This window comes from Drosophila biarmipes, chromosome 3L (assembly GCF_025231255.1).
Source record: "Drosophila biarmipes strain raj3 chromosome 3L, RU_DBia_V1.1, whole genome shotgun sequence".
Classification (NCBI taxonomy): Eukaryota; Metazoa; Arthropoda; class Insecta; order Diptera; family Drosophilidae; genus Drosophila; species Drosophila biarmipes.
In genome coordinates, this window is record NC_066613.1 from 8100923 (window position 1) to 8128406 (window position 27484).

Consider the following 27484-nt stretch of genomic DNA (forward strand, 5'->3'; position numbering starts at 1 on the left):
TTTTGTTTTGCTTGGCTTTCTAGAGAGAGAGAGGGTGCTGGCGGGCGAAAGAGAGCGAGAATTAGCGGGGCGGAACGGTCGAAATAGTTTTTGCACCCAGGCGATGCGCATTTATTTTGGGGGGTGGGTTTGTCTCTCACTGGCTGTCTCCATCTCTCCTTTAAAACAAATAAAAGTATTTTTATAGATTTTGATAAACTTAGAGTATATCTTATGCTGTTTCTGTTGTCTGACGTCTTTAATTTAAAAAATAATACAAAACCGTTACAAGTGTAAGCGTTACATGATGTAGCCCTGGTTCTGACATGGAAATAATGTTTCCTTGGTGTCACACTGTTTTGGTATTTTTAAATGTCGATAGTTTCACGAGATCGATTCTGCGTCCCACTTGGTTCAAGTCTGGGGTAAGCTCTTAGCAAGGTTGCCAACCAAATATCCCATACAAAATTATTTATCAATAAGGGTATTCCCAAAGTGGTAAATTGCTGAATTTGTGAAAATTCCACAGAATGTAAGGTACATAAGTTTATGTTAATAAGAATAATTAAATCAATTTTATCTTCTTTAAAGTTGTCCTTTCCCGTTAAAACACAGTTAGGCAACTTTTTTTTCAATCCAATTTTGCTAAACATGAAATTTGGTCCATCCATCTTAAGAAAAAACAACTAGATCGAAAGATTATGCAAAAAAATAAAATAAAGCCCTATTTTTTGCCCATAAGTAATGGGAGCAGATTTTATGAAATTATTAAGTGAGCTGAGTGATCCCCCCGCAAACAGGAAAGCACCGAACCGAAAAATTTGACGAAAGCGTCAGTCAATTCCACTTTCGGGACCCTACTTGAGTGAGTCAAGTCAAAACAATCTAGAGAAGACTAAAACAGTAAGAAAAAGAGACAACAGTAGAACCGGATCCCAGGAAAAGAAAAGGTAAGACAGGAATATATCAACGAAGACGGCGAATAAATTCCTAGCCGCAGTTGGGAGTTACATATGTTCGATCGTCCCACGTCACCCTATTCCACGAGTTGGAAAAAAGACAATAATAAACCATCAAATATTAGAATGCGAAAATGCTTAAATTGCAATTTTTCAATTGTGTATAAAAAATTATAGATATGTAAATAACCTAGTTATTTTACATGATAGAAACGGAATTTATACCCGTTACTCGTAGAGTAAAAGGGTGTACTAGATTCGTCAGACAGTATGTAACAGGTAGAAGGAAGCGTTTCCGACCCCATAAAGAAGATATATTCTTGATCAGGATCACTAGCCGAGTCGATCTAGCCATGTCCGTCTGTCCGTATGAACGCTGAGATCTCGGAAACTATAATAGCTAGAACAGGCATATGTACAGCGGGGTGCCACACCCACTCTAACTCCCACAATCCGCGAAAATCCGTAGCGTCTAAAGTTATTATGATAGGATCAAAATTTTAATTGAATTGTGGATCTCATTAATACCTATCGACTGACCTAAAAAATCTGTCTGCCGCACTCATAGCATCTACTGAAATATCCGTTAGGTGGCGCCCTAAAATACGCTTTGCTGGTTATAAATCTCCCATTTGGTCCCTTAAGCTGAGTAACGGGTATCTGATAGTCGGGGAACTCGACTATAGCGTTCTTCCTTCGTTTTAAAATTGTGTTTCTGCCCTGCTAACTTCAAATCAATTGAGAGTCTTTTGGACACTAAAACTATAAAGCACATGTTTGAGATTTCCGAAATGTGTAAATGGAATCCGCTGCTGTTTTTGATGATGTAGATGGCGTGTTAGTAAACGCCGAAACCTACCCGAACTTCGTAACGTATGTTTACCAATTGGACCAGTTGACCTATGAATTTAATTCAAATAAGTTTTTTATTATCGAACATACAACATCGATGACTTTAAGAATTATCGAGTAGAGGCACTATCGAAGCTTTAATCGATACTAATCGCCCGATTTTAAACACAGATCCTCTAATACTTTCTTCACACAGACGCTTTTTTAATTTCACATGTTCGCTTCACCAAAAACAGAATATCCTACAAATAGGATTAATAATTAAGTTTTTTCGAAAAAAAGAGAATTTCCAACGAACTCTAGCGGCTTGAACACTTTTAAATATTTATAACATCTTCCTCGCTTACCATGTTTTGAGTTTTATAGTTTGGATAAAAAATGAATTTTGCTGCGTTGCAACAGTTGCCCGCTTCTGCCGGGTACGACAGAACAAAAACAAAACAAAATCTCTTTTTCATGATGAGTTTTGAGCCTTTGAAAGGATCCCTAAAAAACATTCTTGTTACTTGTAAAAATACTACAAACGTTTAATGAAATACTGCACACGAGTTCGCACTTTCCGCCGAAGCTGAGTTTTCGTAAGTTTTCACCTCATTTTCTAGCACGTGTATTCCTTTTAGGAGAAAATTTCGCCTGTGTGGAATTTGGTGGTTGAAGCACAAAACGGCATCTGTCTGAACAGCCTATTAGCGAAAGAAAGCAGTGTGACCGGCCGCGGGAACTGGAAAATATACCGCGCATTACCTTTCGATTCACATCGTCAAAAATTTTTGGTCTGTGAAGTTCGTGCGGATGAAATTCGGTTTAAAAGCAGGCGAAAATATGCAAAATAAAGTGAAATACCAGTGCCTCGCGGACGAGGAGCGCGTCAGCGAAGCGTTCCGCAGCCTGTAGAGCCCAAATAGCCGCCCTCAATCTGGTAATTTCGCGGCGAAAAGGTGCGTTTTTCGTTTCGCTTTTCGGTGTGTGTGAAAAGTTTCTACTGCAATCCATTTTTCTCTACGTGCGTGTGCGGCAACGTGTGTGTGTGTGCGCGGCCAGCGTGTGTGTGTGGAGTGGGGCGATGTAAAAATGCCTTTACATAATTACATAGGCAATTGCGAGGACTTTTGTGCATACCGCTAGCCTGCAGAATTACATAAAATCATCGCGTTTTGGTGCGTGAAAAAATACGCGGCTTCCATTTTCGTTCTATTTACTCGCGACGTCAGCGTCGCGGCTGTTGAATTTATGTCAAATTGGTAACACACACACATGCAGGCCAGGCGGAGAGCGCGCGTATGCAGGCCCTAACTGCATGGGTGTGTGAGTGCGAGAGCGCAAAAGGGAGCATGATAAACAAAGTGAAAAAAACAAGCGGCTGTAAAAATACCCGCAAGTGTTTTCAACCGATTGAAAATACGGTTGCTTAGCACGCTAAATTACCAAATGTAAAACCAAAATTTGGGCGGTTAAAAATATTATTTTCCCCAACTCAGTAACTGTTTATCTTCCACCCCCTGCTCCCTCTCTTTTTCGCATCTAACGTGTGTAATTTCCATCGAACGCAACAACAAAGGTGCGCGTTAACAACAAATAGCATTGTTTGGCGAGAGAGCGAGAGGGAGAGAGTGCGATCCGCATGCCAGTGTGTGCAGACACACGCACACCCCGCGCACGCACACACACGCATGGAAAATAGAAAAATCGAAAAATAATAATAATCAGCAAGCAGGAGAAGAAGCAGCAGCAGCAGCAGTACAAACAGCAAAGTGTAGTTGTGATCGAAAATCGAAAGTGTGAAGCGTTTTCTATAAATAGTGCAAATCAAAAGCAAATTCCCAGTGCAAACAAAGGGCAATAAAAACAATAAGAAAACCCGGGGATAGAGCGAACAACATAACAACGCTACAGATACAAATAACTGGAGCGGTCGCCCGATCTCACAGAGCGCGCGCTCTGCCCAAGGAAAGCAGGATTATCTGAAGGGTCGCCCAGGCGAGGATCTGCAAGATGTCCTCGCTGGACGCGCGCAACAACTCGGCGATGATGAAGCGGGCGGAGCAGCTGAAGCGCTGGGAGGAGTCCGACACCAACCGCGCCGCGCCCACCCCCCGCCACGAGCACGGGCGCCGCATCAAGTTCAGCTCCGGCTGCGTCTTCCTCGCCGCCTGCCTCTCCGGCGACAAGGACGAGGTCGTCCAGCTCCTCGACCAGGGCGCCGACATCAACACGGCCAACGTCGACGGCCTGACCGCCCTGCATCAGGTTTGTCCCATTGAACAAGTGTCATTTTCCTAGGACTGGTTTAGATTTTTATATTCCAACGGCCACTGAACACATCCATTTAAAAATATCTCACTTTTTCCCCTCTAGAAGAATTCAAAAACTAACGCTTATCCACAGTATTTAAAAGTTGTCCACATCGCACTAAATGCACATTGCACTAAATGTGGACAACTTTTAAATACCGTGGATAAGAGTTACCTTTTGAATACTTACCAAAAGTTCTTTTAACTTTAGAAATATGAAATATTCGTCCCTCCTTCTATTCTACCCACAAGTAATAATATATAAATATTATTCAGAAATCTAGGGTTGACATGAGACCTTTAGCATACTGCCTTGTTTAAAGGAAACTCACATATATTGGTGATAATTGATCTGTTCTTATTTCTAATATTTTTGGTATTTGACAGTCAAACGAATGAACCATGATTTACCATGAGTCACTATTACTTTTTCCACTTTTGCCCTGCTTTACTGAAAGATGTTTTTAAGGAAAATGGGGTTTTAGTAAACAAATATATTATCGATAATAAAATCAACTCAAAGTTACAAAGATACTTTCATATTGTGAAGTACTTTGAGCGAAAGCTAAACATTTTTCACCTATTCAATGGTATTAATTATTAATAAGTTTAACACGCTATTCCTGGGGTGGAAGGTGCCCGGCTCTAAACGCTCTTTAAAGGGTTGGATCTACTTCAGGTGCGCTCTCCATTTCATCAATAATGAATTTCCATTCTACATCCCCGCTTCGTTGGGGATTGTTTTTCCTTTAGAAGGGGCAGGTTGCGTCAGTCTGCTGCAATTGCGATCACGCGACCAGGCGAGGGGGTGGTGGGGGTGGAACATGCGCAGGGGGATGCAATTTCGACACAGTTGCGTTGCGTCCAACTGTGGTGCTGACGTGGGCCGTACCGTGGGTCAAACGACTGCCCCACTGATCATGGTATTAAATTATAGGAAGTAAAAGTGCCCAAAGAAGTTAAGGAAAAATCAAGTTTAATTGTTTTAAAAATAGATTCATTTAAAATATAGATTTGAAACGGGGAAAATTTATTTTTAAATAAATATCTTAATGTTATTTGAAAACTTCAGTTTCAAATAATATATCAGTAGAACCCTTAAAATTAAAATTATGAGTAAAATACAAATTTAAAAATATTTATAACTTATTCACTTTATATCTTAGAGCGACCAGTTAACACTTATACTTATAGCCCTAGTTATTCTATATATTCTAATAAAATTTATTGACTTAGAATTACAGGTGAAACTAACGATATGGCTTAACAAATTAATTTATTTTTATTGTCCTATTTAATTAAATTACATATTGTCGGAATTCATGTTTTATAATCCGGAAAAGAATTTTCCTGACCCAACCAAGGTCAAGAGGGCACCTCCTTTTCAGGCCCACTGTGCAGCGCCGATCGCCAGACGCTCGACCAATGTTTTTGTTGCGTATTTCGTGCTCTTTCTGCGGTTTCAACACCGCCGCCGCAACAACAATTCGAATTTCGGATATTAACAAATACACCCAGCAAATACATGGCTAATGCAAGCCGACGATTTACAAGTCGAATGGCCAGAACAACAGAGCAACAACAGGCGAAAGGCAAACGGGCAAGCATTAAATAAGAAAAACACAAAATGTTCTATTTTTAACCCCGAGAAAAACATACAATCCTCACACACATGAAAGCCAGTTTACATATTGAAAGCCCAAAGATTTTCGCAAAATCATTTTCGGTTTTCCTCTCATTTGTTTGACTCGATTTCGTACTATGTGGAGGGAAAAATGAATGATTCTTGCTGGCAACGAAAAGATATAAAGCCAAATTCTCACTTATTATCAGAAACGCAGAATCCTTATATCTTACACTTATGTATAATATTGTAGAACCTAAAAAGAAACAGGATATTTAAAAAGAGGATAATAATTTAGAAGAACAAATTCGGAATAATTGAGAGGCAAATCACTTACTTATGCTGCCCCTAGCATGCCACATTCATGTTGCCCTCATGGTAATTATGCTGAAATTGGATCAGAGTCTGAGAATTCGGAAATTGATGGGTAATATTCAACTAATCAGAACTTCATAGAATGGCTGGCCATCGAAATTCCCAATTAAATATTATAAAGAAAGCCGCGCCTTTTCGGTTTTCGAAGCGTTCTGCAAGTCCGCTGCCATCTTGCACTCACTGTGCGCTGCTCCAATTCAAAATAATTGATTCTAATTATGCTGCGCCAGCAAGAGTCGTAGATTTTCACCGTTTAACCGCGGCGCACTTGTTAACCAGATGCTAATTTGCGCAGCACGGGCGTCGCGGGGAGGGTTTCTCTGACTGGGAGTGCACTGTAATTACAGCAACAGCAACTACAACAGCCAGAAGACAGCACATCACACATAATAAATAATAATAACAATGGGAACAGTGCAAACGTTTTGAATTACCTGCCACATTGTGTGCGGTGCAAGTGCGGTCGCAGCCTGCGGCTATTTGCTGTTTCACTTGCCGTCGTCGTTTTTGCTAACCGCAAAGCAGAATTTCGATTGCATTTATTAAAATAATTATCTTATCGCCTGCACTTACAAGTCCTCTAATGGTTGCAAAAGTCCACCCCCGCGCTTTCTTTGTAGGTACCTACGTACCTGTGTGGTTGCTTTCCTTTGGCCCATGCCGCACCAATTTCACGTGCACATATTTTCAATGCTTGGGCCTCCATTCATAAGCATCGACGACGACAGCACCACACCTGCACCACATTTTCAATGGCATGCGACACGATTGCTGCAGACGGATAGCCACAGTGGATTGAAACCTAGGGAAAACCGTTTCAAAATTGCCCTTATCAAGAAGGATGTTTTTGGACAAGTCAGTCTCGCATGAGTGCTGAATATTTTTCACATTCACATATTTGGAAATATTGGAATTAGCTTTAAAATGTTTCGGAAACCCAAAGCACAACTGTTTTGATAAGAAGAACGGACTTCCCTTGCCAAGGCAAAGAAGAATTGCGATAAAAAATACTTTGTAAATGTGTGATAACATAATAAAAAGACTCCGAATTGTTAAGCGAAGTAGAATTTGTTTATTTCAGTTTGATTCGCTGATTCGATATCAATATTCCTTTTTTACTAACTCACTTTGGGTAAAAATTCACAAAACAATCTTATTTGAGAAGAAACGTTCTTGAAATAAGGACGAAATTGCTCTTAAATTAATTGTTTGAGATGAAGTGATTTTGAAAAAGAGGCGAGACTAGTCACGATTTGATTTTCATGATAAAAGTAAAGGGAAGTGATATTTAATCGATATAAGCACACTATATCTTAAGATCGTTTTTTTTTTATTTAATAGTAATAATTTTAAAATAGTCGTTAAACATCATACCTAGATAAAAAGATTGGTGCTTCGTGGATTTGATAGTAATAATTTGGACAATTTTCTCTACAATTGTTTGAAATGTCAGTCAAAAGACGCTTTTTTTTTAAATGGAATAAAAAGCCGTGTTCTATTGGTTCCACTGTATTTCGCCGCTACCTTGGACTTTGTATGAATGATGTTGACTGATGGAGAGGAAGATAGAAAATAGAGGACGGAGGAGGCTGCTGCAAGTGACCGTGTATCCATGCCGCTGGCTGACTTTGATTTTCATGTGGCCTACAAGCTAGCAGCGTGCATTGACGTTCAAACTCACTGGGGGACAAGTGGGAAATTATCAAAGAAATGGCAATAAATTACGTGTGTTTACAAGCGTTCAGCCTCAGATATTTACATTTAAATACAGTTCAAGGATAATGTGAGGCTATTTTTTTGAATATCTTTTATAAAATTGTGTTTCATGGTCCGCACATTCTTCACACGAATCAGTTATGAGCGTTGAATTTAGAATTTTTTGGAAATACGTGGGCTTATCGCAAAATTTATAGTTTGTTCAGTGTGCCATATGGAAATATGTGCTAATTATAATGAAATGAATCATTTCTTTTGAATCATTCCTTTAAAGTGAAACTATTAGGATGAGACAAATGTTCCAGCCTTAACCAAAATACAATTTATTATTTTAAGACCTTTTGTTCCAAGGTTTAAAGTTTGTATACTTAGGATATATGTTTATTTGATGAAAGCTTCAACATAATTTGCTTAATTTAACCATTTATAAGAGGCCCCCAGCTGTATCGAAGCTGGTTTTCTGGTCCCCTGAGTGCGAATCTATGTTTCTTCATTAATCAGGCCTTTCAATGATATGCTCAAATTAAGAATTGATTTATATACATACATTTCTGCCAATTAGCAATTGATATTTTTCGATTTTAATGGGTAGGGGCAGGAGAGGCACGCTGGCGCCGCATAAATTAAGAAATTATTCTGTCAAGACTTCTCTCAAATTGAGCTATAGTCAGTGCTGAGTGCATATAATAATCGAACTGGCAACAACCGGCGATCCGTTGACATGACGATCGTGAGCCGCAGATCGATGACGAGTCCTGGTCGTTTGGGAGTTGCTGGTTGGGAAAAGCTGCGTGAGTTTTCCCAAATAAAACACGCTGTCTTAGCAGTCGCTAGTAGATTTGTTGCTCTCGGCTAACGCGCTTTATTGACGTGTTTTCTAACCTTGGCCCGGTTCTCGACGGACTGACGGGACGGACAGCTGTTGAAACGCACAGCTACACACTACAGACTACGCGCAGCACTCCACACTCGACCGACTCACAGATACAAATCGAATATCCTCAAGAATAGGCGGCGCGCGTGTGCGGAATGATCTCTGGATGTATCTGTTAGGTTGTTTGTATATAAATGGATGCGGTGCGGTCGCTACACTTGATTTGATTTATTTCTCGTTTCGTGTTTTACACCCAAAATAACAAACGAATGCGAATGATCAAAATGAAAATGAAAATTCGCTCGATGCCAGATACAATTTGATGTGATGTCTGCAGTCCGCTGTCCGCATCTGTATCTGCTGCCAGTATCTGATGTGTGCGTTGCATAATACCATTTCTAGCCATACAGCCGGCCGACAAAATGTGTGCCATTAAAAATGTTTCGTTTAACAGCCGAGTTTCTCTGATTTAGGCCTATCCAATCTCTTCTTTTCCTTTATATCTGGTTGCCAATTCTGCCGACGCCCGATTATAATTATTATACGTTTAGCCTGCACGCGCCGCTCCGCACACACACGATCCGAAGTCTGCTGTTTTATGGATAAACGAACCGAAACCAGCGGGAACTTACGAAAAGAATATACTTTTTGCGAACCCATGACGACATGAGGTCAGAAATAGTTCGGCAGAAAATCATACTAATTTCTATATGCGTTTTATGGATCGAATGTTATACTTGTTCTTGGAAAGTTCCTTAATAATTATTTTATAAATAATACCTTCCATATGCTATTGGTCGTCATATGCGGGAATTCCAAGAAGTATTGAAACCATATTTATTTTACTAGTTCCCGGAATTCCTCTTCGCACATTAACAATTTGTTGTAAACTTAGAAGATATATATTTTATCAACGACAACTTGCTTGGGTGAACGCTTAGAGTGATTATCACATCAGCTTATTCACGCTTGAAATCTTAGGCAAATAAACATTAAATAGATAAGATTGTTTTTATAAAGCTTCGTTAAAAGCACAAGTTTTTCAGAGTTCAAAGGTGCCCCAGCTAACTTATAATATATTTTTTTATAAACTTTTAAATACAATTACGTTGTTTTTCTGGGCGCACACCATAAATCTTTGGATTCATAAGGAAATCTTCTGGATTCTTTTTTTTCCGTTGGGGTTTCCTTTTGTTTGTTTATTTTTCATTTTGCAATCACTTGTGTTCATTATTTTTCACACTTCTCTTCAGTCCAGATGTCTTGCTTCCACCTGGCCGAGTTAAAAAAAGATACATATTCAAAGTCGGAAATAATTTAGCTGACCAAAAGCGCCTACTCAAACGGCGCTGAATAAATCGTTATACAATTTGGCAAAATATGCCAAGCATTTTTAGTGGCAAAAAGCTATTGGGATACATGAGAACTTTTCCTCAAGAAAATAAAAGGAATAGATACGAAAGAAATTGTTTGAAGGCTTTGCAATGTGCGAGAACATTTCACACAGCGAAAATGCCTCGAAATCGGGTGGATATAGGCACGTCTAGATATATATACCGGTCTATGGGTATGGTATATATCATATGGTTTATGTAGATTCTTTGCACTTTTATCTTGTGGCGCTAATTCAAACTTGTAATTTATTGAACTCAAGCGGTTGGCTCGTCTATTTTGGCATTTGGTTTATAATATACGTACATTTGGTTTCTTTATTGTATACCAAGGCGGCAGGTCAATGAGTGGCAGGGAATGCTTTTTAAAAACGTATTTTAGAATACAACTAATTTCATCATCTTTTATGTATTTTAATAGCAAATCATGGGAAAACCAGAAAAATGTTAGAAAATTGAAAATAAATATAAATGTGATTAAATATTATAGGGAAAAATAAGTCTTTTAGAGGAAAATATTATGTAAGACCAATCAAATATAGTAAAGGACATCAGTTCAAATTGTTAATGTTTAATTGTTATTTTATTTGTTATTTTTTCATTTCTTCTTCAAAACGTCAAACAATAATAAAAAGTCAAAGAACATTCGTTTAAATTAATCTTTTAGATGTGCTTCTTACAAAAGAGGTACAGAATTCATTTGAACAGATATTGATGATGGTAAAGTACCCTAGTTTAATGGCTTCACCAAAAGAATAAAAATCTTCAATAAAAAAAAAACAAACAAATATATTATTTCTAGACTTTAACTAAATAATTATATTGTACAAACTTGTTTTTAATAAACAATTTTTTAAGTAAAATTCAATAAATTTTAAATAAGTTTGCTGCACTTAATGGAGCTATATGACATTTGTTTAAATTAATTCCCTGCTTATATTAAATAACCTCTTGTTATATATGTTGAAATCCAAACGAACCAATACTCACATGAATATTTAGTGGGATCCAAGCAGAACCGAAACACCCAGCCTGCTTTTTCAAGAGGAGTTTTCCCCGGAACTCTCGAGCCTGCCTCTTCATCCGAGAATTATTCAGGCTATTGAGTTATAAGCCAGAATTATGTGCATTGGTGGTTAACAAAGCGGGGGCCAAATGGAGCTTGGCGCCTGGCGAACTACCGCGTAATGAGCCACGTTAGGCCGGCGGCCTGGCGGCCCAGAGTCTGAAAGCCGTCTCAACAAGTCGCTGTTGGCCTACGCGGCGGATACGTAATGCGGCGAGGTGAATAACATTTGGCGTGCAACGGCTGAAAATGCCGCTCAATGGCGTGCCAAAACAAAAGGCTAAACTTAGCATGCAGTTTTTTCTGCTTTTCTGCCTTTTCTTCTCGCCTTTTCACTGCTTTTGGGTTGGCAGTGCAAATGGAAATAGCGTAGAATCCGTTGCTCTGACATTAAGGCCCAAAGTCTGGGGAATCGCTGCTGGGGGAATTTCGCTGATGGAATAGCTCGTGTCAAAAATGCTCGCATACCACGGAGTCACTGGGCATTGTCGTCGACTCGATTTGCGGATGGTCACGCGTGGGCGTTGCCGCTCCGCAGAGCCCCTTCCCCTTTCCGGCCGGTCAGCTTATCAAAATTGTTCATAATTAATTAATTGGCTGCGTTCCAGATTTACAAATTGTTTGACCACCCGCCGCCTCTCCCTCAATCTGGCCTCCTTTTTTACTTTTTATTTGTTTTACTGCGAAATGGAAATTGCTTTGGGCTTTTAAAAGCAACTTTGAAGCTCGGCCAGTGAAGAACTGGAATTAGCATATGCAGCGGAAAGGAAAAGAAGGGAACGATAGAGAGACAAAGACAAGAATCGGAATCGGTCATTTGATTTTTATAATGCCCCACTCCCCAAACGTGCTCTGTTATCAAGGCGGGAAATACACCGGGAAAACAGAGCTAGAAGTATCTTCAGTTGCTTTAGTGTATCTATTGGATAGTATCTAAACACACAAGTGTATGCTTACATAACCTATATTAAATGGAGTCATATAAATCAAAAAACTTAAAACAAAATTCATCCATTTTTTACATTTTACGAATACTTGTTAAAATTAAAATAATGGTATCTTTCCGGGCAAATAAATATTTTTTGCCATTTTCTGTTACAACGAATAATTTTGTAACAAATAACTATAGAAATTAAATATTTATTTTCCTTTTTAAAGTATCTTGTATCTACTACAAGAAACCCTTTTTATTTAGAAGTTTATTCATGCCTTAAGTTTGCCGTACGGGTTGAGCCCCGAAATTGAAATGTTTGATAAGCGCACTATGTAGATAGAGTGATTTTGGCAATTTGCCATAACATGGCTTATGAATACCTCGCCAGATAAGAGCCTTTGTATGTGGAATGTGGAATGCGGTGGTAGATTTTTGTGCCGTGCATTGATAGAGTTAGCGCCTTTTGTTGTGGGCCCCTCTTCTTTTACTTTCTTTTCCTTTGGCCGAGCTGTTGCTTTTGCGCCAAAGAATGCTTATCGGCCTTTGCAACTACGAGGCGTTGTCGTCTCCACTCGACTCAGTCCGGCATTGTTGTGGGGTCGGGGCTGGGCTGGGTTGGTTGGGTTGGTTCTTCGCTGGCTCACAGATACAGATAGCAGCGGACCAAAGAAGCGCCCGAGCAGCGGGCGATGATATCATCGTTCAGTGGCGTGCATGTGCCACCCAGCCTAACGAAGATGTCTAGGCGGGTTCAGCGGAAATCCGCATAAACAACCCAACCATGCTGGATACGCTCTCGGCCCGGGCTTGCGTCTTCGCTGGCTGTTTACTTTAGCGTTTTAGCAAGATAAACACAAATTTTAAAACATTTTACTAGCTCTTATAAAAGCAAATCGAAGGCACCACAGCGAATCTCTTCTACGAAAGTTGATTCAACTTTTGATGCACTGCATTTACGACTTCATATGGGAATTGAATTGTGTTTCTGGCTATAAAAATGTAAATAAATACATTTCGTTTGGCAAAGTAGAACTGTTTCAAGGATGGATGTTTATGGGTTTGACCTTTCCATGTGGAATTACAATGCGTAATTGTAGGCAGACGTCGGCATATTGTAATAACCATGACTTAAGCTTGTAGACATTTTTTGTCGTCTTAAATATTTGACGCTCTAAATAAATTACTTCGTATTTAAGGATCGCAATCAATACCAATTGTAAATTTCCTAAAACTAAGAAAGTTTAATTTGACGACTTATTTTGTCACTGTTGCTATAATGAGGTTCTGATAAAGTCTGAAATTATTTTATGGGTGCAATAGAAATGCTCATATAAATATATACTTTAAATTTTATTACTTTAATACTCATTTACTTAATCAAGTACTTATCCTTATCTTTTACAGGCGTGCATAGATGACAATCTGGACATGGTGGAGTTTCTGGTGGAGCGAGGTGCCGACATAAACCGACAGGATAATGAGGGCTGGACGCCCTTGCATGCCACTGCCTCCTGCGGGTTTGTTATTATCATTAATATTCCAAGATGTCTAAATAACTGACTTTTGTTGTTATCGCACTCCCCAGCTTTGTGAGCATAGCTCGGTACTTGGTGGAAAATGGCGCTGATGTGGCCGCTGTGAACAGCGATGGCGATCTGGCCCTGGACCTGGCCATCGATGTGCAGCACATGGCCATGATCGACTACATGGAGAAGATGGTGCAGGAGCTGAACATCAATGTGGATGAGGCTCGGAAGGCTGAGGAGCAAGCGATGCTAAACGACGCCAAAAAGTGGCTGAGAAGCGATGCCGCCGAGGTGGACAGACCGCATCCCAAAACGGGAGCCACCGCGCTACACGTAGCCGCCGCGAAGGGCTACACGAAAGTGCTGGGCCTGCTCCTGGCCGGTCGTGGCAATGTGGATAGGCAGGACAACGATGGCTGGACGCCACTGCACGCAGCATCACACTGGGGTCAACGGGAAACGGCCGAGATGCTCGTGGAGTCACTGGCCGACATGGACATACGCAACTATGCTGGGCAGTCATGCATCGATGTGGCCGATCGCAAAATAGTCAAATTCCTGGAAGAACTGCGGGCCAACAAGCGCAACAAACGGCGACCATCTAGTCAAATCAGGTGAGAAAAATTACAACAAATTATGGAATTAATTGTGGTGTGCAAAAGTAGTTCTGTAAATTAGGTAATTTGTGTGTGAAAATGTTCAAGCGGCAGAACTATGTATTCGGTTCGATGACCCGTGATAATGAAAAACACCATTTTAAAAGATTGCATGATTCATTAATGTATTTATACAAATATTTGCTAAAATACAAATAATTTTCTTAGGAGCTAAAGTTTAAAATGTTGAAAATCACTCATCTTGTGTGACTTAACTTATAAGGTGAATCATTTCCATTACAAGTTTTGTTTGCTGAAAACATCATTCATAAAATAAATTTGGAATTGTAGACTACTTTGAATGTTTTATAATATAATTGTAGACTACTTTGAATGTTTTATAATCATGATTGAGTCTGATACAACGCTGTGGATTAGCATACCTAACAATAAATATATTTTTACAAAATCATCTTATTAATCCACTCACTGTTTCTCTTTCTCTCTCTTTCAGCAGAATCTCAGATACGATTGAAAATCACGTGGACAAGACGCCCACCAAACTGGTGCGCGTCGAAGTGAGAACTGATGCCACAAAGGATGGTGCGTATTCCTGGATAACAAAGACATATATATAACCTTACCTTGGCTGCATAATATAAACGAAAAGCTTTCTTTGGTTTCTCTCACACACACACTCTTGTGTTTGTCCTGTTTATTATCCTGTTTAGGTTCTCACGCGCGATAATCCTGTGTTGTTGGAGCATTTAATCGTAAAACATTTGCCACTGCCTCTCGTACTTTAGTCACTCAAGATCACGTTGTCCAGTTTAGTTTGCCTCCATCAAGCTCATGATCATCCATCAGTAGTGCCCCTTTTTTCTCTCTCTGTATTTGTACCGTGTCTCTTTCTCTCTCTTTGTATTTGTGTATTGTCTTTGCTTGTAAATCACGCACACTGCAGCTGCCAGTGGTTCAAGTGAAGCTGCCAAAGCTGATGCTTTGATTCCAAACGCTGCTGCTGATGATGATGATGAAGGTGGTGAAGATGGAGGAGTGGTGGCCAGTGGCCAGAGCGATACAGAAGAGCTGAGCGATTCCACGGAGAGCTCACACTCGACCAGTCTTTCCGAGAGCGAAGGTAGTCGGCACTTGTTTTGCGTCCTGATCGAGGAACTCCTCGCCGAACCCTGTCTGTGATAAGCCCGCTTATGAGCCACTAACCCAGCCCTATTTGAATAAGGTTTTGAGATAAATACTAAAGTTGTGTCATCTATTGCCCTTTCAGCTGAGAACGTCAAGCCCAATCAGCAGATCCATGCCGCCGAACATCCAGTCGAGGAGGAGGCGCCCTGGCGACGCAAGCTGCCACGCACACCCAACGACAGTCCCACTAATAATCGTAAGTCCCCCAATGGAGGTGTAGAATGCGTTTAAAGGGCTGACGATATATATTTACACAAAATGTGTTTAGAAAGTATACGTTCATTTATTGATTATCAATTTTGTTAGTGATTCTAAACAAGATCATATGTTTAGAAAGAGCTTTTTAATTTCATATTCTTCAACTAATTTAATTCATAGTAAAGCAAGGATCTTTATATAGCAGGTATATGTTTATAAATGTTAAATGATTTTTTTCGAGTTGCCAGTTAAATTGATTATATTTCAAGAATAATATATTTTTAATTTATTCTCTTATCTGCATAACTTATTTGACTCAATTGTGAATTAATTATCTATTTGAAAGCTCTGAAATGCACTGCAAACGACTATAATCGAATCTGATAGTAATAATCAATACAATTATTATCTTGCAGAAGTTCCTGATAGAGAGCTTAGCAGCAATAGCTCGGAGACCGCCAACGACGTCATTTTGCGGCGCACGCAAAGCTTTGAGAACGATCAAAAGTGAGTTGAATCCAAAGAAAATAAAACATTGCGTGCCGCTCACACACAAACACACAACCGCATCACAGATTAACCCACATATATAATGAATATCGGCCAAATTGCACCGAAAGGTCTTGATTTATTGGTTGATTTTTCAGTCTGCTTTTCACTTTCTGCCAATTGCATTTGCTTATCATTGCCATACTCACACTCCAATGTTTAACCAGTCATTCATATTGATAACCGAAATAAACACGAAGTGTATGGGTAATTGTTTTAAATTTACCCCTGCTGGTATCATGATCAGGGAAAGCTTCCCAATTCTCTATGATTATGAATCACAAGCTTTCCATTTATGAGCTTTTTCCCGAAACACCATTCGCATTTGGCAAAGTGAAGCGTTGACTGCAAAAGGCAACAAATAAGGGAAAACAAAGTATTGTGTTGATTTTAAAGTTTTTGTTTTGCTTTATTTTTTTCCCACCCTTCAATACAAACAAATAAACCAAAAATTGTATCACCAACGCACCACAACCAACCAAAAACAACAACATCAAAACGCTTATCCCGAAATCTAACCTGCCCGCTCGCCCACCTGCTCGCTCCGCCCGCCCACCTGTACGCCCGCACGAACGTTCGATAAAAAAAAAACAAACGTCTGTAAAATCGCTCGCAAAAATATCCTCGAAAATCGCTCGAATACCATCTGAAAATCCGTATGACAGGTTCTATCAAAAGTACAATGAGCTGCGGGCACGCATAAAGGCCAACTCCTGTCCCATTCTGCCGGCGAATGCGAATGCTAATGCCGCTGCTGCCAATAATTCCAATAACAACAATAATCTTAGTAGCAATAACAACCATAATAACAACAATAACAACAACAAAAGCGATCTGCTGTTGGGATATGCTGCTGGCACAACAACAATGACAACAAGCACCTCAACAAGCACAACAACAACAGTCAGTACATTCAACAACACACACTCGAACACCAACAACACAAGCACACCACAACAACTTCAACAACCAGCAGCAGCAGCTTCGGCAACAAATCAATTATATAGCGTACAAAGATCGGCCTCACTCAAAGATAACTCAATGTATTACAGGTTTGTTTTGCATTCACCACGTCCTAAGAAATAAACTAGATCAGATTGTTGAGATACATTAAGTATTGTTGTTGAAATTCTTGAAAATAAGAAAATGGAAACTTAAGTGTATACTTTGTTGAAATGTATCTTAGTTGAGTGTAGTATTTGGAAAGAGAACTAAAACGGTATATTAGGCCAAACTTTGTAGTCTCCAATTTGTAATCGATAAATAGAAACTAAAATTTGTAGAATTAGTAGTAATTTTACTATTGACATTTAAGATTGTTTTTAAAATTTGAAAATTGTTTTAGCATGTGCATTTTTCTATCTTAAGATCTGATCTAGTTTAAGGAACCACTCATAGCTGCTAACCCCAGTCTAATTTGTTGTGACTATTAACCTTACTCTGCTTCTGCCTAGCTTCTTCTCGTCTACACCTTCAGAACCAAAACTCATTGCACTCGACTATTAACATATTTTCCTAGGCAACGCACCAATGTCGTATACTTTCTCTTGGCTGTATTCCCCTTTAAACTACGAACCCCTCTTTAAAATCCTTTTATGTTAATTATCCCCAGGAAACCGAACGTTACGATTGCCACGCCAGCAAGTGCGGCTGCCCCGGCAAATTCGGCGCTCAATTCTCCATCGACTGTACAGACCCCACCAATTCGCAGGTGAGTTTATTCCTTAAAACATTTTAAATAATATCTTCTTTAAAAACTCCGTTGTCGATCAATTAGCCAAGTTACAGCGAAATTATCAGAAAAGAGCAATAATGGCAGCTCGTCCACGGCCAGTGTCAGCGATGTGGAGAGCTCCAAGCCACCGCCCAAGCAATCCGCGGGCAATATTATCAAAAACTTCTTCAAGTAATGAAAGAAAGAGAATAAGTTATTGTTTTCGTTGACGTTGAGCTAACCCCGCAAGCAAACTGCTAACCCAATTTCTGCTCCCCAAAGTGTGTAGCATGATTTCTTTAAAGTGTCTGCAAAAAATTCTTGTCTTACTAAAAATGCTGCTTTCTTGAAGTGTTCACTCGTACTATTGTTAAACTTCAATGGTCGAAAAATTTTGAAAGGTGTATAAGAATATGCAGCTATACAGTTTAAGAAGAATAATATAAGACTATCAATATAATTTTATACAACTTAAATGATCAAAGATATAATAACCTGGATCTTTAAGACTAACTTTTTTTTTTTTTTAATTTGTCGATATTAAATGTCGATGAATCGATGTTTTGCTACTTACATCCCAAATGATTCTGCAGCTGTTTTAATAAAACTATTCTGATTAGAACACCATTTTTCTAAACTATATATTTTCACCAATCCCAAATAGATCCTTTGTGCCACCGGTGCGCGACGAGGAGAGTGAAACGCAGCGAAAGGCACATGCCAAGCGCGTGAGGGAGACCCGCCGGTCGACCCAGGGCGTGACTCTGGACGAGATCAAGAGTGCCGAGGAGCTGGTCAAGAAGAAGAACATGGGCATGGCCAACAACAACAACAATAACAACATCAGCACCACCACCACGAACACCATCAGCAACAGCGGCGTAAGTAGTCCAGTGTCCAGATGGACACTCTAACCGAATCACCCACGCCATCACGACAAAAATCAAACCGAAACATTCACACCCGAGGAAGCTCTCTTCATAGAATCATTGGTAGATCAAGCCCGTAATCCCAGCTGGGATTACGGCACCCACACACGATGTCCACATGCAGTTCACACCCACCCAAACGTTGAGCGATACACACCAGATCAAAAACCGAAAAATAAATGCTTATGGTTATGGTGTCCCCATTACTTGGATATCCCTTTCTGTTTATATGTTCGATCATGTTCACTCACACAAATTGTATCACAAAAAAGAAATTATATTAATATCATTTAATTGTTTGTGTGAGTGAATGAAAATGTACTAAAATAGTGATTGTAGTTTAGAAACAAATCGTGTAGTAAGCAGAATGCAACAGGTTAAAAGTTGGCCCTGAAAAGTGTGCTATGCATTTAATCCCATTGTTTAAAAAAGAAAATTGGTGTCAGACATTTGTCATTTAATAAGAGTTTAAATGTATAAATGCTAAATGCTGTACTAAATCAAGAGCTTCAACGGGTTGTTAACACCTTTAGTGATCTTGATTGATATACAGATTGGATAGCCACCTCTAGCCACCTTGATGGTTGTAACTTTCATCTGCTGCATTCTGTTCGTCTCATCCACCAATCAAAAGCAGCCCTAAGCTGTCCTTATTTCAATCAGAGTCCCATCGATCAATCAGTGCTCATTTAGCGTTCGTTGCCATCCGTTTGATTATTCGTTCGTGATCGATCGCAGTGTCACACTTAACCAATCAAGTTGAGTTCAGTTCCTGCCTTCTGCGTTCTGCGCTTCTGCCCAGCTCCGCTCCGCCCTGCCACGCCCTTTGACCCGCCCCCGCCTCATCATCTTTGAGTACTCGTCATAGCGTAGCTTTATATATTTATGATTTCCAATCATCGGCATATCAGTATCAAGCAGCCGCAGATCAGTGAACCATAGCGTAATCACCACTCCAACATGTATTTATGTTACAGTTCTTAAGTTATCTCTATGTTCAGTTTTCCTACTTACTAGGCTCTGTATTTGTATAGCAATAAACTGTATGTCTTTGGAATATGTTGATGATTATCATTTTGCATGTCCCATTTGCATGCGCAATCAAATCGGGTCACCCTAAGTATCACTTTAGTATGCAATTGTTATATATAGATCTAGTGAGACCTCTTTGATTTTTGTTTAAAACACACTCGCGTCCATCGCCTCAGGACAACTGTTTTTTATTTGTTCCGAACTAATATTATTAACAGAACGAAACAAGCTCAGCATCATCGACATCGACATCAGCTCCAACATCATCGATCCTCGACAGCAACGAGCAGCGGGACGAGTCGCAACCGCCACCACCGCCCACCACACCACCGCCAGCCATAATTCCCACCACGACGACGGCCACCGATGAGACGGAGATCGAGGAGGTGGTTACCCATCCTCCTCCGGCCGTCCAAAGTCTGAACGATACCACTGCTAGTTTTACCCTATCCGCTCCGGTGCGAAGATCGTTTTCGGGCGAGGCCGATGCCAACAGTGATCCCGAGGGGGATCAGGATCAGTCGATGGTCAGTGCCAGCTACACGATAATGCCCAGGCGGGAAAGGCTTCCCGAAAGCACAGAGAATGCGGAGAGTACTACAACTCCCCAAAAGACTGACCCAGTTGCCAAAAGTTCCAGCGAGGAGAAGGCCGAGGAGCCGCCGCATGCCAGGCCCACGGACCTGCCACTGATCCCAGCTCCTGCGGCCAGCACAGAAGCTATCAAGTCCTCTTCGGCGGCCACCACGCCAGCGGCCCTCGAGAGTCCAGTGCGCCTGCGGGACAAGCGAAGTTTGACCGGTAGTCAGGAGTCGGAGACCAAGTCCGATACCGCCTCGCCCGTGACCTCGCATCCGGACTTCAATGCCCGGGACTCGCTACTTAGTCTGTACGCCCGACGCACAACGGAGAGCGGCGCGGGAGGTGCTGGTGGTGGTGCAGGTGGTGCGAGTGGAACTGCCTCTTCGTCGTCCACTTCTGCAGCAGAACGGCGTCCGTCTTGGCGCCTGAAATTCGATGCCGGCTCCAAGGTATGCCCACACTACCCAACTCAGCCCTCTAAGCGATTCCGATAGCCTAATCCAAAGTATAATATATATACTATTTTTTGGTCGGTTGCCAAATTCGTGTGCGCAACAATAGTTTTTGTTAATCTCTAAGTGTAGCATGGACTTATTTTGATTAGTTTGTGTACAATTAATGGAGAACTACGGCTCAGCAAAGTGGAAATTCCCCTTGCTTTGATCGCATTCATAAATAACCTCATCGTTACTATATTGCTTTTTGAAGTTTACTTTAAGATCATTATATTCTTTCAACATGTTTTGATTTTGCTGCTTATTTAACACATACATTTATTAATCAACATATAAAAATAGGTAATGACTGGAAGAAATCATATTGCTTAGCAAGAGTAACACAAAATTAAAAGTTAACGGCTAAATATGTATTTCATTATATTTTTACCATTATTTTAAGATATTTTTCGTTTAGTTGTATTTACGCATCTGTATTTTCCATGTATTAAACTTATTTCAACTTATGCTTGATGTACTGAAAACCTAAGTAACTGCATCCTTAAGTATTGTTATCTATTTATTATTTAAAAGAGTCATCTAATTTATGTATCTTTTTATTCAAATATAAGTTATCTTTCATTTGGCTTTTGGCCATTGATATGTATATATATTTACATACATTATATTGCCTTACTAATTTAGCTGTTTATGCCTGCATTTATGTTTGCTTAACTTTTAAAATATTCTTTGTTTTTAACGAGAACCGAATCAAAATTTATAACAAACTATTTGCATGTTACAATACTATATCAACATCTTCATTTTTATTCGACTGAGTAATTACTGTTCTCAAATGGTTCAAGGAAATACAGAAAATGCTTAGCTTAGGTAATGGGTTGCGGGCTCTAACTGATGGATCCTAAGTGCAAATGGTGTCTGATACTTGTTAATTACTACTAAATGTTTAGTACAAACTAACTCCCGCTGCATTCGAAAGATTACAGACATAGCTTCTTGTGAGAACAAACACATTGCACACAATTCAAACAAAAACGACAGTAAAAGAGAAACATTTCAAAACATAAATTGATATTTAACAACTTGTCTTTAGCGTCGCATTGAGCCCATAGTAAAATACTTTGTTTTTATGCAGTTTAAACTGGAGGACATAACCAGCGGGGGCACTTATCCGCCCAACAACAGCACCATTATACCGAGTGCTCCGGCGGTGATGGCAGCCGTCAATTTATCAACTACAACTGGAGTCCAGCGGCGCATCAGCAGCGGTCCCAATGCACGTAAGTTTGGATGACATTCTTATTTTATTGTTGCAACATATTCAATTTCTGTTTTCTGTTTCAGTAAATGCTTCCAACCAGTCGCTCAACTCTGTGGGTCGTCCTGTTTCCGCGCCCAGCGAGGGCACAAACAACAGTGCCTATGTCTCGCCCTCAGCTCGAAAATACGAGGCGAATGCCACGGCAACGGCGGCGAACTCAACTGCGGCCGCGAGCACTAACTCAACCTCCAATTCAGTGTCTGCAACCAGTGCCAATCATGCAACGGCTACGGCAACTAACGCCACGTCAAACCATGACGATAAGGGTAAGGATAGGTCGTGCAAACCCTAGATTGGGTACCCCTTACTCTGTACGAGTAAAAGGGTATATTATATTCTTCAGAAATTATGTAATGGGAACTAGGAAGCGTTTCTGACTATATAGTATGTATATTTTTGATCAGGATCACTAGTCAAGTCGATCTACCCATCTCCGTATGAGCGCTGATAACTAAGTTTGTAGGAAATAAGCATGCAGATTCTAGAGATTCTTGCGCAGTGGAAGTTTGTTGCAGCTTAGTGCTGAAATCTGTTAGTTAACAATGTTTCAAAGATTTTGTAACAGTTTAAATTAGATTTTGCTTTGTGTTTAAAACCTGTGTAACATTCATTTAAAAGTTATGACCAAACAATTAATTGACGCCTTGTAGCGCATTGCCCTAAAGGAGTCGTATTACTGCTTTCCATTAAGTTCACCTCTAACTGAGTAAGGGGTACCTGATAGTCGAGGCACAATATAAATTAAACAAAGTTTTGAAATACTTCAAAAGAATTTGTAAAATATAATAAAGTCAAAGGTCTTGAACTCAAATGATTATGTTAAAGATGTCCTAGTTGTAGTGATAGTACAAAAAATGTATATATATATACAATGCAACCTAAACTAATTATACATTTTATGTTAGTTCTAATGAATAAAAAAAGGAATTTATCTTGTGATATAAACTATCTCTACATAGTTTGTATTTGTTGCAATACTTTCGTATATTTGTAACGTATATTGCTAACCCATCTATAAAATTGGAGGAATTGTATGAGCTCATCCAAAAATTATGAATTTAAAATATTTTAAAGGGTTGTTTTAAGTTAACATAAGCCAGTTTTATCATACATTAACTAACTTAGACCTTTTATATTTTATTAGATAACGACAAGGAGAACGATAATCGCACACAGACCGTCATTCAGAGGCGACGCAAGCCGAAGCGCAGATCAACGGGCGTGGTGCACATCGATATGGATGTAAGTACAGCCGGGCGATACATCATTTGTGTGCCTAATTGCCAGGCAGTTTGTCAGAACAAATGAGCCGTGGGCCAAGAGCCGTATGTCAACTGTTCACTGCTAAATTGCTAATTAGTCGCGAGATTGGGAGAACGCTAAACTGAGAATTTCTTTTGTTCTGCCGCAGGAACTGGACCCCGAGCGACAGAACGAATCGTCCAACAACGACAACGAGGAGAAGGAAAAGGAGGTGAGTCCACCAGCAATTAGTGCTTACCATATGTTAACTACCAACGACAACAGCAGCAACATTATTATTATTATTATTGAATTTTTCGCACCTTGCCAAGTAATTAGAATTTTTGTGTCAGCCTCCTATTTCCGTGCTGCACCTGACAAATATTTCTTTCTTGTCGCCGTGCCTTCGTCACACCTTGTCACACTTTAAGCGATCTCCGCGTCCTTCAAAGTAGCTGAGTGCCCCATCTTTCTGCCCCCACAATTTTCCCATCGCACGTCTGGTCCAATTAGCGGGCGACCCAAAAACGAAATTATGATTTGCCACTTGGAAAGTGCGCACGTGGCATTGTGGGCTCGGAATTTCGTGTGGGAATCCGAGTGTAAGTGCAAGGCAACTGCAAATCCTTTCATGGCCGAGGTCGGAACTATTAGTGCGCATCCAATTTGCGTCCAAAGAAATCACGAGTCTGCCCGAACCTGTTAACCATTTATCTGAGCGAGTGTCAGCGCCGATGTCGCCTATTATTAAGAACTGACACAATTTCTGAGTGCATCTTGTCATTAGTGTGCGCTCTGCTTGTTTTTACCAAAAAATATTAATTGTCTTGCACATTGGACGATTAAAGAAGCCCCGTAAATCGTATAATCGCTTCAGCATTGATTTCTAGTTTCGTAAACTATATACTGTGGTTCTGCCGGTGTTTTATGAAAATCGTGGCATAACAAGCAAAGAAGATCCATTGAGGTTGTTAGAAGTCTATTTTTTTATTTTGTTTATAACAGGTATGGAAGTTTATTTAAAATAGATTACAAAATTTATATTTTCCTTATAAAAGCAATTTAAACCTGAGAACTTCTTACATTCTTATTCAAAAACATTAACGCTTTGTTTAAAATATTTAACAAAGCCATTAAAACATCCTCATTGTTATTTATTGCTCATTAGAGGCAATCGTTAAAAGTGAATTTAGTTGGTAATTTACTTGTCTGAAATAGTGCCGAAGTATACATCCCCAAGAAGTGAATGATCTAATTCGATGTCTATATTTGCTGGGAATGAAACGATGGAAAATGTAATTTGCAAGCACTTAAATTCCCCTACATTTTTTAGCTTAGCTAGTAATGCAATAAATAATATGCACTTTTCGGCTTGTGGATCCCCAGACGATCCGTCCAAAGCGGTGGCAGACCACCTGACGCTCTCTGATTGACGATGTCAAGTGTGCCATTGTGCATTTATTCTACTTTTTGCAGTAGTCACTTGCAAATGCATCTGGGAAAATCACTTTCACAATCGCCTTAGCAGACAGTTGGCATTTTATAATGAATTGGGCAATTACAGAGGCACGACCCAAACGAAGCCAAAGGAAATGTGTGAGGAAAAGCTGGCACACGTACATTGAACTTTGCAGAAAAGCGAGAATATGCGCGGCTAAATTTATAACAGTTTGCAGGCATTCGCTTCCTCATTCTGAGTCTCCCTGCGGCAGAAGGATCGTCATCCGGTATTTATAGCCGGAAAATGCATCCGACGAAAGTGCCAACTCTGTGGGCAGGGGGTTGCTTTGGCCCAGTTATGAAGGGGGAGCAACTCCCGAATCGGACTCTCCTGTCGCTCACTTTCCGCTAAATTTAAACCGCGACAGAAATAGTTTTCCAATGCTCGCGTTAGTTTTTCTTGTTTTCCCCCGATGCGGTGCAGTCTTGTGTCAATGACTGTGCTTCGCCTTTTGGCCCAGTTTGCAGTGCTCTCTTTTCGCGCGTTCCCCTGATTTTCTGACCCCAGCATAGTTAACAATCTTGCGCCTCGGACATTGGGCCAAATACGTGTGCGATTTACTAAATTTAGACGTGGCCCACCAGGTGAAAAACTCAACTCGCACAGCGAGAATTCTGTGTGCGCAATTCAAGTGGAAATTTGGCTCCTTTCCCTGCTCTTATTATTTCTTGTTTTCATATTTGAGTTTTAAATACATATCGCCCCCCGATTTGTTTTATTTTTCCGGCTTTTCCGCTCTTCGCGGAGCTCTTAGTTCCACAGGGGCACTCTTTCGCCGCTCTTTCGCGTTTATTTCCGATCGCTCGCTTTCAAATAAAACATTTCAAATCGCCTGCGAGCAACACAGTTGAGTTTTGTGCGCCCAGCACAGCGGATCATCTCGGTTCAATTCAGTTCAGATCACCCAAACCCAGCCAATCCAATCGAACAAGTCTAGTCTCGATGTAAATCCCAATTAACTCAGGAATTCAATACGTCAAGTGCAACAAGAGGCCCAAACCACAAGACCTGTCGAACGTGTCAAAGAATTGTTTGAGGGGGAGAAGGCATTGCAATACGCCTAGATCGGCTTACCCCCGGGATCGTCGGGGCCAGAGGGGATTTTCCACAGCGAAGTTGACGATTTGACTGCCAGCCACAACGAGTTCGCTCGTTTCATTCGATCAAATCGCTCCGCGCTGCCTTTTTCGGCCAACTGCGCATCATTTTTGGACATTTCAAGTTGAGGCTCTCTCAGGTGGCTTCTGCAAATATGGTCAAATATTTTGATAAGTTTTTAATTTGATTTCGTGAACGTGCCGAAGCTATTTCTATTTTCGTGACTCCAAATGCCAAAGTTAAACAGAAGATTTCAAAATCACACTGTGAAAGTTAATAGAAAAAAATTGAACTGAATTTTAAAATCATTGTAATGAATAATAAATCAGCGGTTAAATTATTTTCAAATTCATTAAAGAAACCCCTTGATAGTTTTCTAAAGATTCTCCTTTCAAATACCTAAAAATATATTTTAAATTGGAATCCCTTTTTCTAATTTACGTCCATTTCCTAATCCATTTTATGATGCCTTCGCGACCCGGCCAGTTCATTTATTTGTATTTTTAAATGTTTCGTTTCTACACTTTTTATGCGTTATTTGGCAAGCTAAATGTTTGAATTACCACAAAACAGAAGGCATAAATGAGGAACATTATTGCAAAAGCCAAACAGTTTAACGCCGCTTCATTCATAGGCGATTGTCCTACAGATAGAGCCATTTATATGGCCTATACCTAGAAATACGTCTACTAGGAAACAGAAACGGTTCGCCATAAATTATATGCAGTGGAAAATTGCTTGAGAGGAAAAACGTTTTCTGGTCTGACGGTCGGTTTCGTGTTTGTTGTTTGTATCGCGTGGGCAGAGGATGAGAGGCATCATCTAGAGAAACAAATAAATACCAGGCCGGTGCGGGATAGTCCGTCCCATTTATCACGTTTTCTATGTGTTTTCAATCCTATCGAGAGCATCCCGTCGAGATCCACAAGATCCACGGCCTGCCAGTGGGGTACGCGTCGAAAACCGACAAGAAAATTGTCAAAATGTATGCCTTGACGTCATTTTTGGTTTTCCCGGTGCAGAGCCAAAACCAATTCCCGAACCACATGTCAATACTGCGTTCTCCAAATCGAAATATCGCACGGGTATACCTCAGAGGTATATACTGTATATACACATGTAAACACCCAAGAGTTGTTTGTTTTCCTTTATTTTTGTTTATGCCGAATTCAAGAACATTTTGTGTGTTCGCTTTGATTATAATTGTAATGGCCTTTTATGTGCACGTCTAAAAATGGAACGATCGATCAGGATCGAAGTTAAAATGCCCTCCAATTGCGGATAATCCCCTGGGGTCTTGTCCAATGAGATGCGTTCTTTATATAGCACGTTGAAACTAAAATCAAATTAAAGTTCAAAGAGTCTTTCAAATGACAGCTGTCCATTTGCGTAAAAGGCTTTTCCTTTTAATTGCAGGGAATGAACATTCAATTGGGTTTCACTATTTATTGGAAATCAGAACAAATTTATTATA

The 27484-nt window shown here is 40.1% G+C and overlaps 1 protein-coding gene across 33 annotated transcripts in view; it reads left to right on the forward strand.

The window, feature by feature from the left end:
- The first annotated feature begins 2551 nt into the window (after positions 1-2551).
- The window catches only part of LOC108030573 (protein phosphatase 1 regulatory subunit 12A), a 31795-nt gene continuing 6862 nt past the window's right edge, over positions 2552-27484 (forward strand). For 8 of the 33 annotated variants that reach the window (XM_050886400.1, XM_050886404.1, XM_017103490.3 and 5 more), the window contains exons 1-16: positions 2552-2728; positions 3498-4037; positions 13466-13578; positions 13647-14201; positions 14698-14786; positions 15472-15585; positions 16004-16094; positions 16802-17188; positions 17749-17847; positions 17914-18042; positions 18515-18731; positions 20030-20842; positions 21984-22128; positions 22193-22435; positions 23314-23411; positions 23581-23643. In XM_050886400.1, the coding sequence (XP_050742357.1) occupies positions 3783-4037; positions 13466-13578; positions 13647-14201; positions 14698-14786; positions 15472-15585; positions 16004-16094; positions 16802-17188; positions 17749-17847; positions 17914-18042; positions 18515-18731; positions 20030-20842; positions 21984-22128; positions 22193-22435; positions 23314-23411; positions 23581-23643 (3411 nt within the window). In that variant the 5' untranslated portion in view covers positions 2552-2728; positions 3498-3782. Of the gene's footprint in view, positions 2753-3497; positions 4038-13465; positions 13579-13646; positions 14202-14697; positions 14787-15471; positions 15586-16003; positions 16095-16801; positions 17189-17748; positions 17848-17913; positions 18043-18514; positions 18732-20029; positions 20843-21983; positions 22129-22192; positions 22436-23313; positions 23412-23580; positions 23644-25727; positions 25857-27484 lie in introns of those variants that run through there. The other 25 variants (XM_050886405.1, XM_017103491.3, XM_017103508.3 and 22 more) reach the window with 21 other exon arrangements.